The following is a 12,774-nucleotide window of genomic DNA, read 5'->3' as shown; positions in this document are numbered from 1 at the left end:
ACATTCTTCCATCTATATATGTTCTTGTGATTAATTAATCTTAATGTGTTCGTATTTGAGATAGAAAAATAACTGGGTGGTCTAGATCACACGTGAAGATAAATCTAATGCTACTCGGGATATATATAATAAGCCCTTGATTGATAGAAATTGTAATCCAGATTTTTTTCGAAGTCAAAGTCAGTAACTAATTTTGAACACATATTTAATCGGCCCCACAACTTTTCAACACATATTTTATCATTTTTTTTTATCAAAATTTGTTAAAAATCTGATTTTCGTCTCCACCAAATGGAGACACATTAGAGAAGATAGTAACATAATCTAGCTTGTTTTTCCCATTCAAATGTCTCTGTTATTTTGTTCCTTCACATCCGAAGTATTACTAAGAACAATCATGTTAATTGCCATTCTTTTTGGCATTGTGCCACGTGATGACACATGATTGGACAATTAAAAAAAAAAAAAAAATTCCTGTCCAACACTTTTTGAAATCCAATGGAATGTATACTCAGATGTCAACCATGGAATGTATGGCATTATTCTACAAAGAATTCAAAACTTATCTGCAAATTCCATTTCCTTATCTGCAAATTCCTTTATCGGTTGAACCTCCTTCACAGGGGTCCATTTCTTTTATTTTCTTCAAGAACGTTCCCCAGGAAATTTCCAACTCCAGATTAATTAATTTATTTGTCCTTTAACGTGTAGTTTCTTTTCATTGTGGTGCGGGAGTTTGGAAAACTAAAAACATTCTCAATAATGGATATCTCAGCGGCCTCATGCATCTCTGAAACGGTAAGAAGATATACGTAAACTGTACGAATAATTTAACCGTGGACGATTTCCTGTCTCAATATCTTCAGTAATATTTGTTATGCTACATTTTAACAGAATAGTTTCACAGATAATGGACAATTCAATTTTTGAGGATCAAATTGATTTCGATGAAGAACTGAACGCTCTTCTTAAAGAAGACTTATCTCCAGGAAACAACTCATCTTCTTCATTAACACTGATTCCAAGTAGCAGCTCAATGTCAAGCTTGGGCACTTCCCGGGGCATGGAACCACCTCAAGTTTCCTTTGAACCACCACCCGAACAGCAAAAGCTTAACAATTATAATGACTATTGTGTGCCAAATTTTGATCAGGGCCATTCTTCTACTCCGATCATTCTCAATTTCTGCAACTCGAATTCTCCTACAAGAAGACATCAGCAATATAACCTAAGTTCGTTGAATCCAGAAGAAAAGGCAGCAGTTTCTGAGGCTTTGAGAAACCCTGAAGAGGCTATAAAAACGGCACGAAAAACAAAGAAAAATGGTCGTGTTAGGCCGCGATCTCAACCCTATGATCATATAATTGCAGAAAGAAAACGCCGGGAGCTGCTCAGCCAGCGATTTGTTGCTCTTTCAGCCTTAGTTCCTGGCCTCAAGAAGGTACATATAATCTTAATTTCATGGTTTTAATGCTGGCCACCCACTTTCCAAGAGATAAGATTTTAGCTTTATTTTGGTTTTAACACTCCAGTACTGGTATGTATATTCCCTATAAAAGCTACGATAAATAAGGATTGATATATTGAGCATAATGGGTATTTCAGGTGGATAAAACTTCTATACTGGGAGATGCTATTACGTATGTGAAACACCTTCAAGAGTGCGTGAAGGAGTTTGAGGAACAAGCAACAAAACACACAGTGGAATCTGTGGTGATTGTTAAGAAATCAACACTCTCTGTGGAAGATGAGGGATCTTCGGATGAAAATAACAGCTCCGAGCTGCCGGAAATAGAAGCTAAAGTTTGCAACAACCACGTTTTTCTGAGAATCTATTGTGAGAAGCACAAAGGTACGCTGTCCAAAATACTTGCTGAGGTAGAGAAGCTCCATCTCTCAATCATCAATGTGAATGCTACATCGTTTGGACGTTTTGCTCTTGATATTAGCATTAATGCAGAGGTAATAATCTCTAAAATGATTCATGCTTTAAATTATATTGCTTTCACTAAAATTAATAAATCTTTTTTCATTCGTTCTTTCGAAGATGGAGAAAGAATCCAGCTTGTCGCTGACAGTAGTAGTACAGGCTCTTCGTTTGGCTCTTCAACGTGCAATATAGAGAGAGATTCCTTGTACAGATTCTGAGTTTCGATAATATAATTATGTATGAAGTAAACGTAAGGTTAGCCGGGAACTAACTAGAGGGATAGTCAGTGCCTCAGATCTAATAGTATGTTAGACTTTAAATCAAAAGTTCCTATTTGATATTAATATACTTCACTACTAGTTGAGACTTTTGAAGGTTTTCCATTCCATAAATCTTTATCTTTCCAAGTTGCGTCTACGGCGTTAACTGCTCTAGAATTTTCATTCAGTGTTTGAGGATGAAAATGATCTGGACAAGTTTCGGATAAAAGAAGCCATTTTTCTCAAGATTTTCAATGTAGGTAACGTCATAATACGACGTTTTATCAAGCAAAGGGAATTACTGCGCTCCAAATAGAAAAAACCCAGAATCACGAGTAGTACGTAGTCTCTCTCTTCTTATGTAGAATCTTAGATACATGTTTGTGTTAAATCCTTGGAGACAAAATGATGTTTGGGTGGGGTTGTGCATATGCTTATTTAAGCACGTATATGAACGCACCCATTTAACATTCCAAGGCCCTTGTTCCTTAAAATAAGCAGTAGTAACTTGTTCAATCTCTACATACACACATGCTTCTATGTATAAGTAGGAAAACACTACTTGTTCATGTGGCGTCCTGGGCCATATGCCGTTTGGCACCCCCTATAGGTGGGGAGCCTGTTCCGTCGTATAACCTCTCTCGTATATGTATATTTATCCGGATCATGATTGGGATTTTTTTCTCAAGCTTTGAAAATTTTTAAGGAATAATTTGAGTCGTGGTTCCGGATCTTTCAAATTATCGCAATTTTTACTCTTAACATTTTATTTGTAGTAGTGTTGGTTCCAAACCTTTCAATCTCATATGATGGAAGGATAATCGTCCACATGATCGTTAGTTAACCAAAAGTCAAGAGTCTGACCATATATATAATGAATTTTGCTATTTGTACATAAAAATGTTAGATAAACGATTATCGAAGATGCTATAGAGAGAAAAGATTAGATAAAAAGTTAGTTGTGTTTTAAACTGGCATATGGTTGAATGTCATATGACAATATGTAATCTCTTATGTAAACCTTGATAAACATATAGCAATGTTCATATATAATCTACATGATCAATTTGCACATGCGAAAGGAGTGTTATTCTCTTCACCATCCCACCCCAACATGCCTCACCCCACCATCTTCAAACAAAAGCAAACTCACTACATGCCGCCTTCACCACTTAAAAGCAAGCACACAAAACCAACTGATTTCTGCAAATTAAACTTTTGCCATGTCAGTTGCTGAAGAAAAGTTGCGGATAGATATTGATGCAACACTAGATGAGAACTTAGATTTGATTAATTCTAAAGGGTGGCTTAGTAGTCAGGCATTGGGTTTGCTCTCCAATGGTCATCAATTCGAATCCCCTCAAGGCTATTAAAGTGAGTATCAAGCTGTAAATTTCATGGTATCATGGGATTAGTCGAGGTGCGAGTAAGCTTACGCGGACACCCACAATCATTTATTAAAAAAAAAAAAAAAAAACTTAGATTTGATTAGGATTTAGTACTTAGTATCATCACAGATCAATAAATTAAAGACTGGAGTTCAGGATAAAATAAGTAAAGTGAGAGAAAAGAACTAAGAGGGAAGTCTTAAAACAAACATGAAATCTGAAGTTCAACTAATATGCAAGTACCTCATGGAGATACAATAGAACTAACACTGTGGCTAGAATAAAGCGTCACCTTGAAGGCTGATTCGTTCACAAGTTTCGAGTATAATATCAAACAAGCGGATTTATGTATATGGATTAGATGGTGTAGTCATATATTTTCTATTGTGGGATCAAAAATCAAGAAATAATCCTTTTTTTTTTTCAAACAGCATAGCATTAATGAAAATAAGTTAATACATTACTACAATTGTAATCTATATGTTTCATACTTTGAGAACGTCATATAATTACATCATTATCAATATTGTCAAATACACCATTTTCAATATACGCCACCAAATTATCACTCAATGATTAATCTCCCATCAGATTACAAAATGATTTAACAACTTTAAGCTTTTTCTTCTCTTAAAGAAGATCACACTGCTTAGCTGATCCCCCTGTAACTAAAGTAAGAATGTTTCAATATCTACATTCTTGTTCGCCACAGCTACAAGAGCTAATTGTAATTGATAAACAAAATAATGAATATAGAAAACACTCGAATTCTCTTTCAAAATAAGTGCTTTGATACCATTAAACTCATCGCATATTATTTGCCTTATCATAACATTGACCTCTTAAAATAAATATACTTAATTTAGATCTAGAGAATAAGTGATCAATGGTAGCCTTAAGTCGGAGAGCCATTATACTTGACACATGTTCAACACCAGTAAAATGTTCTATTACTTGTCCCTTCTTGTTCACATAACGTAAAGTAATTGAGATTTTCTCCTTCGCTAACACGTCGTGCGATTTATCAACAAGAATAGAAATAAACCATCACTAATATCCTTCACAATAACATCGAGTGTTTCAAATGCAATAGTTTTTACAATGGGAAATACATGAAATTGACCCAAATAAGAGAGATCATTTTCCAAAATGGCCCTTGACTTTTCCAAACATTTGGAACTACCTAAAATACCCTTAAACAAATATTAAAAACAACCTATTTCATAATAAAAATCTTCTATCTAAGTCCTTAAAAATTAGCAAGTAATTTTTCTAAAAATTTGAAAGAATTATTAATGAATAATTATAAAATGAAAAAATCCAAATATAAGAGAGGACCATATAATATAAAAAAGGTTGTTAAAAATTAAAAAGAAATTAAGTTTGAAAAAGAAATTGATAAGATAGGATATTAAGAACAATTATATGCATCACAAGAAATATTAAAGTGTTTCAAAGAAAACTTATTAGAAAATTTTGCTAAAAGAGTTGTAAGATCAATAATCATAAAAGATATACAAGGTATCATAAATAAATTAGAAAAAATGAAGAAAAATATCTTAAAATACGATATACCTTTTAAAACAGACATAGATATGATAACAGATGTTGATATTATAAATTCTCAGACATTACTAGATTTTGAGGAATTACTTAAAAATTTATGAGAAGACCAATAAAAAATAGATTACCACAAGCATACAAAAAATTAGTTTTTAACCTTACCTTAAGATTTTATATACGCTTAATAACAAATAGATTAACTAAAACAAAAATAAAAGAATTTTTAGAATATTGGATTATTAGATTTTTGATTATTAGATTTTTGTTCGCTCATAATAGCCCCCATTCCGTTGGTATCAGAGCCATAGAGATCATGAGGAAGTATATAAAAATAAATTACCTAAAAGATATTGAAAATAAATAAAATTTATGATTTTAGAAATTATTGAAGCTTATAAAAATAGACTAAAGTATCAAGTAAAATATAGTTCTAATATAGATGGTTATATAGAAGAAGATAATATAATTGGAACATATAGTAAAGACATAAAAAAAGTATTAGAAATTTTTAGAGTAATTAAAAATCTACCTTTAGAACTAAAAGAGAAAATAATTAAAGATATTATTTGAAGAATATAAGCATATATATATATTAGAAGAAATCCAGAGTGAAATAGATTTCATAGTAATTTGTAAAAAAAAAAAATTATTATGAAAATCATAAAAATAAATAATTATTATCAATGTATTGAAGAAAAAGGATGTTATATATTTTTCAACCCTATCCCTAATAAATTAAAAATAATAACATTATACGTAACTCGAAATTTACCTAGAGAAATAAAGGAACAAATATTACATAAATTAATTGTAGGATCTATCAAAGATAGACGTACATATAAAATAATTATCGAAGTATTTGAAAATGACTTATACCATAGAGAAATATTTGAGTCATCATAAAAATATAATGGAAGAAACTAAAAATATTTTAGAAAGAAAGTTAAGAAGAATAAGATTAATAAATAAAAATTTTTTAGATGAATTATTAATACCTGGAGATATAACTAAAATTCAAGAAAAACAAATATTAGAATTAAAACAAGAAAGGTATAAAGAAAAAGCAAGATATTATGAAAAATTAAAAGAACTAACAAATATTGAAGTTATAAAACAAAAGTATGATAAAATAATAAGAGATTGTAAAAATACTGTGTATATAGTATTTTATTATTGTCAATCAAAAAATCGATAAAAGAAAATGTCAATCAGTGAACATAAAGAAAGATTTAAAACATTTAATAAGAACATTAATAAATGATGTGCAAGAAATAAAGAATGAAATAAAAGAAGCAAGAAATGATATAAATATATTGAAACTTGAAGTCAGAAAATTAAAAGAAAATGAAGAAAAGAATAATAGAATAGATAAAAAATTTATAGAAAAAGAAATAACCAGAATAGGGAAAAAACATATTGAAAGGAAAAATATAATAATAGAAACAGGAAGCATGGATGATGAGTTTAGAAAAAATATATTACTTAAAATAATAGAAAAAGAGGAATCTAGAGAAAAAATGTTAGGTAAACAAAAAATTGAAGAAAATCAAGACAAAGAAAATGAATGAAGAATTAGATCTACTTATAGATAATTTTGATCATTTAAATTTAGAAAGTAAAGATGATGAATACCAAATCTTAATGAATATTGGAGGAGTACCTAATCCCGTAGGAACCTTGAAACAAAAATCAATAGATTCAGATGAAAGTTATGCTCCGATGTATAATAAACCATATAGACAATTTTATGATAAAATAAGAGATAAACAACTGTCCAAAGGAAATAAATATAGTAATAGATTTGAATTAAATAATAATTATGATAAACCTATTAACCATGGAGGAACAAAATTAGACTTAGATTGCAAAATAGATACTAAGAAAACCTTAATAACTTGGGCAGACTCAATAATATTATTCTTTTTATATAATAAAGATGATACATGGGAAAATACTGAAAGGAGATTAGATTTTTTAATTGCATCTTTTGAAAGAAATGTTAGAAATTGGTGGGAAGGAATTAGTAGTGATACAAAATCATTTATAAAAAAAAATGTACAAACAGAAATAATAAAATCAGATAAACTAGGAATAAGATTAGTAGAATATATTGCAGATGAATTCTTAGGAAAATTGGTTAAAAAATTATGAAGAAGAAGCAATACGAGAAAAAGATAATGCAAGAGTTAAGTTGATTAATTTAACAATTTGTGATATGTGTAAAATTAAAGAATATACTTGTGAATTCAAGGATTACTATTATACTCAATTTTATAGTAATGAGAATCAAGAAGTATATCAAGATATGTATTACAATAAATTACAAGGATCATGGAGAATATATTTTAAAATAGAATTTGAAAAATATATTAAAGAAAATATAGGAATACCTAGAACACTAGGATCAAGAATAAAATTTTTGTTTGAAAGACTTGCATATATATGTCAACAAAGACAATTATTGAAAAAATCAGGAAAATTAACTAGAATATATTGTGAAGATATGGAAAAACCTACAAGATGGGGATGTAATTCTGAAAAAAAGAAATAAAAGAAAGTATAAAAACAGAATGTTTAAAAAATATAGAAACTTTAAGAAAAAAATACATAAAACCTGGAAGAAAATATTATAAAAGAAAAAATAATATACAAAAAAATAAACCTTATAAGAAAGATAAAAAAACAATATAAGTGTTGGAATTGTGGAGAAATAGGCCACATAAATCCTGATTGCACAAAGAAAAAAGTGAGAATATTACAAAAGGATTATTTTGAAATAGAAAGTGAATTAAGTGAAATATCTGATATTGAACATTATAATAATCAGGAAGTATTTATGAGTGAAGCAGATTCAGAAGATTATGGATCAGAATCTGAATAGAGAAATTGAAGAAATAGAAAATAATAACATAGAAATCCAAGAATATGAGGGAATAGAATGTTATGGATTAAAAGTTACTTTTGATAATAATAAATTTAAGAAAATACAAAAGTTATCCTTAGATTTGAAAATAGGAAAATGGGAAATTCTAGATAGAATATGGAGAAGAGAAAGAATAGTAATAAATGAATACCATAAGATTGAAAAAACTATAGATTTTAGGACTACTCAAGAAACACATAAAATAAACCTTTTAACAAAAAATACAGGATCACAATTATTATAAAAAATAAGTAAAAAACATAGTGAAAAGATCCAATATGTTTAGTTAGCAGGAATACAAATAATGTTTAAATCCTTATTTAGGGAAGGAATAGATTCACCATTAACTGTAAGTTTACATGACGGAAGAATTATAAATCTGGACGATGGTCATTTAGGAACTATAGAAGGAAACTTAGCATATCAAAAGTTAATATTTACTTGAAAGATAAAGACTTTAATGAAGTTTTAGGATTACATTTCAAATTACATAGAGATGATATAATAGAACCAGGAGACCAAATTATGACTATGAAATATAGGGCATTATATACATTTACTAATTCTAATTATGGGAATATTTATTCTAATAAACCATACATAGAAATTCATAAGGAATGTAAAGATATTAGTAAAATAGTGGAACCAAACAAACAAATAAATCTTATCACAGAAGAATATGAATTTAATATAACTAAAAATAAGCCTGAAATAATAGAGTTAAGAGAAGAAGAAGATTATAAAATAACATTTCATAATGGAAGGTTGATAAAGGAATCAAAAAATCTTAGACTACCTAATAAAAAAGAATATTTAGGAAAAACTAGTGGTTTAAAAGAAATAAAATCTCATGGAAATATTGAAAATATGAAAATAGAAGGAAAATATTTCAATGGTAGAAGGTATATAAAATGACCAAATATATTGATAGATACATGTGCTGGTGAATGTCATATGGCTGCAACTAAAAATGAAGGATTAATGATTTATAAAACAGAACCATACGAATACAGGAATTTTGATGGACAACTATATATTACAGAATTAAAGGTAAAGGTACCAATAAAAATATGTGGGATTGATCTCTTAGTACCATGTTATTTGGATGAAAGTATGGATATTGAACCTCATATATTATTAGGAATGAGTTTTTTAAATGGATTAGAAGATTATACTATAAAAAGAGAAGGGTTATATATAACTCATAAGGACAAATTACATTATATAAAATAGGAAGTGGATGAATAATCAAATAAGTTTTCCGTTAGCAGTATATATATAAGTTACTATAGTAGAAACAAATATAACAACTTGTGCCTTAATTGATATAGGAAGTGATATAACAATTTTTAAAAATTTCTTAATAAAATCATGAAATAAAAATAGTAAAATAAAAATAACAGGAGTGACTGGAGAAAGCACTCAAATAATTGATAGTGCTGAAAAAGTTAATATAATATTTGGTAGTAAACAAGTTATAATAAATAAAGTATATAATTATAATAAATTAGAATGTGATATATTATTAGGAAATGATTTTATCCAACAATTTCAATATTATAAACAAAATAATTACATGATAATGTTACAAACACCTTGTGCACATCTATTAAAAATACAAAGAGAATTTAGACCCTACAGAGTTCAGCCAGCCCAACGTGGTGATAAATGGGAAAAAAGACAAATAGTACAAGATGAACTAAAAAATAAAAAATTATCATATAAAAAGATCCTAAAAACAGAAATAGAAATAAGTATGAAAAAAATCATAGAACAATTAAAAAAAATTTATGGAGACAACCCGTTATTATTTTGGAAACCATATCATCCTAGAGCTAAAATAGAATTAACAAAAAATGTTATAATAAGAGTTAGACCAATGATGTATACCTTACAGGATATGCAAGAATTTAAAATTCAAATAAAAGAACTATTAGAACAAAATTTAATTGGACCCAGTAATGGACCTCATAGTAGTCCAGTTTTTATGGTTATGAAACATTATGAGCAGATTAGAGGAAAAGCTAGAATGGTAATAAATTATAAGGAACTAAATAAACATACTAAATTTGATGGTTACTTTTTAACAAATAAAGAAGTCCTAATAAATCTTGTAAAATGAAAACAACATTATTCCAAATTTAATTGTAAATCAGGATTTTGGCAAATAAAAATGAAAGAAGATAGTATACAATATACAGCTTTTAGTACACCTCAAGAAAAATATGAATGGTTAGTTATGCCATTTGGTTTAAAAAATGCACCACAAATATTTCAAAAAAGAATGGATAATATATTCAAAAAGTTTAGTGATTTTCTTATTGTTTATATAGATGATGTACTAATATGTTCTAATAATAAAAGAGAACATAGGAGTCATTTATTACAATTCATAAATGAATGCAAAAAAGAAGGAATTGTACTTTCTAAAAAGAAATCTATAATTGAGAAACAAGAAAAAGATTTTCTAGGATTATCAATAGATAAAAAAGGAATAAAATTACAGACTCCTATATTTAAAAAGATAGAAAGTTTTCCAAATGAATTAAAATCCAAAGAACAAATACAAAAATTTTTATGATGTCTAAACTATGCTGAATGATTTATTGAAAATCTCTCAAAAAAGAGATATAAGATACAAATTCTATTTAGAAAAATAAATACTAAAGGTTGGAACAAAGAACATACTGAAATTGTTAAATCATTAAAAGAAGAATGTAAAAATTTACCAAAATTAAGGTTACCAGATAAAAAATATAATCTAATTGTTAATACTAATGCCTCGGATAAATATTGGGCAGCTATTAAAAACAAATTTAAATGAAATATGCAGATATTCAAGTGGAACTTTTAATTAAGCAGAAATAAATTATACTACTCATGAAAAAGAATTTTTAGCAATTATTAGAGGAATAAAAAAGTTTTCATTATTCCTTTTATCTAAAAAATTTATTGTTGAAACTGATAATTCTCAAGTTGCAAGACTTATTAGAAATAAGTTGCCTATGGAATCTCAATATAGAAGGTTACACAGATGACAATCATATTTATCATTCTACAATTTTGATATTATTCATATTAAAGGAATAAATAACTATCTTGCAGATTTTTTGAGCAGGAATATCGAGTTTGGAGATGGATAATATCAAAAATTCATTAATAGACGTTAACAGACGAATGAATTCCTTATGGAAGAATCAGAAGATATGAAAATTGGAATTGAGCAATTCAAATGGCAGAATCTATCCAACAAAATGTCAAATTGTTGGTGAAAATCTCTAATTCTCATTCCAAACATACCAAAGAATTGAATGACAGAATTGTTGATATCACTTCACAATTCGAGTAATTAAATACCAAACAGGAAATACCAATTGATACAATCTCAAAAATACAAACAGGTACACAGTCAGGAAGCAGCAGTGGACCCAACAATATCAAACGAGACATAACAAGTCCCTGGAAGGTGACTATAAAAAATGGTGATGAACATACAAGAGTTATCAGGATCAAAACTGATGAAAATGATGATACCCATTTATCATCAAAAGAAGAAGAATATAGATCATTTGCCAAAATTGTTTATGAATTGGAAGAAAATGAATCATATTTTATTGCATCAGGAGATCATGTTTATCCCAGATTTATAATTACCAAAGATGCAGACCCTTTCATGGTCAAAATGGCAGCAGATTATGAATTTCTGGATTTGATCTATTCAGGAAAAGATTTAAAAGAAATTGAAAAATTTGATGATATATTCAGGGCAGAAATTTCAAAATTTGCCCAAGGGAGATCGATTTATATCAAATTTTATTCAATAAGTCCCGAGATTGATGGAAGGATATACTATCCTGCTGAACATATTATCACAATTGGATATGTTGGCCGAGATTTTCAAACTGAAGTTGGCCGAAATAATAAACAATTGCCTAAAATCAATAAATCATGGATAAAATCTCGAAGAGTTTTGGGGATAAAAGTTCTTTACAACATTACAAAGAACTTATATGATAAAAAATTCAGATACTTGTGCCAATATGAAGGATGGACACTCCTTACGAATAATGAAAAAGAAAAATCTACTATTTTGAAAGAATATATCCAGAAATTTGATACTCATCAAATTAATGGAAGTTCTACAACAATCCAAGAATCATGCAGATTGAAGGAGTGCCCTACATGCAGGCAAAATTAAAAGATTGATTCTTCAAGATAAAAGATGAATGGAGATAAATAAAAGGGGATCTACTACTACCAAACCATCTAGCCAGCTGCATATGGAGCCAAAGATGGAGAGGCAATAATAGAGGAAAAGATACCCCTTTGATGAAAAAGCAAAAAATGCATGTGAAAATGTAGACCCCAGGAGGAAAAGAATAGAGAGGCATGTGAGCCTTTTCAAATTCTGATGTATGCAATGATGTAATGGACCAATAATAGTAAGTTTGAGTCATGTATAAATAGAGGTCTTTGGGAAAGAATGTATCATCTCGAGTCAGAAACCATTCTCTTTCCTTAAACTTTCTTTAAAACCAGTTTTTCTGGAAACCCCTTGTATATAATAGAAATCTTGTATAAATCATTATAGAAATAAAATCCCGATCTTTTGATATCAGAAAAATATGAGTTTCTAAACTTCCTATCACATAGATTCTTGACAGATTGAAGAAGATAATCTCTTTCTTACTTTAACAAAGAGAGAATTTT

General features: G+C 28.6%; 1 protein-coding gene across 2 annotated transcripts; it reads left to right on the top strand.

Moving 5' to 3' along the window:
- Positions 1-573: 573 nt before the first annotated feature.
- LOC111401064 (transcription factor bHLH18-like) lies at positions 574-2,300 on the top strand. 2 transcript variants are annotated; one of them, XM_023028605.1, is made up of 4 exons: positions 574-798; positions 908-1,441; positions 1,606-1,962; positions 2,048-2,300. In XM_023028605.1, the coding sequence occupies exons 1-4, from the start codon at positions 763-765 to the stop codon at positions 2,120-2,122; spliced, it is 1,002 nt and encodes a 333-aa protein (XP_022884373.1). In that variant the 5' UTR covers positions 574-762; the 3' UTR covers positions 2,123-2,300. The 2 variants fall into 2 exon arrangements, with proteins under 2 accessions (XP_022884373.1, XP_022884374.1); XM_023028606.1 differs by having other exon boundaries at positions 895-1,441.
- Positions 2,301-12,774: the final 10,474 nt, after the last annotated feature.

Source organism: Olea europaea, chromosome 10 (assembly GCF_002742605.1).
Source record: "Olea europaea var. sylvestris chromosome 10, O_europaea_v1, whole genome shotgun sequence".
Taxonomy (NCBI): domain Eukaryota; kingdom Viridiplantae; phylum Streptophyta; class Magnoliopsida; order Lamiales; family Oleaceae; genus Olea; species Olea europaea.
This window is presented reverse-complemented; position numbering and strand designations above follow the sequence as displayed.

Bases quoted from the DNA above. Each gene is read 5' to 3' on its own strand.
- LOC111401064 (XM_023028605.1), top strand. From the start codon at position 763: ATGGATATCTCAGCGGCCTCATGCATCTCTGAAACG. The intron at 799-907 runs GTAAGAAGATAT...ATAGTTTCACAG, and splicing joins CCTCATGCATCTCTGAAACG to ATAATGGACAATTCAATTTT. The intron at 1,442-1,605 runs GTACATATAATC...TGGGTATTTCAG, and splicing joins TAGTTCCTGGCCTCAAGAAG to GTGGATAAAACTTCTATACT.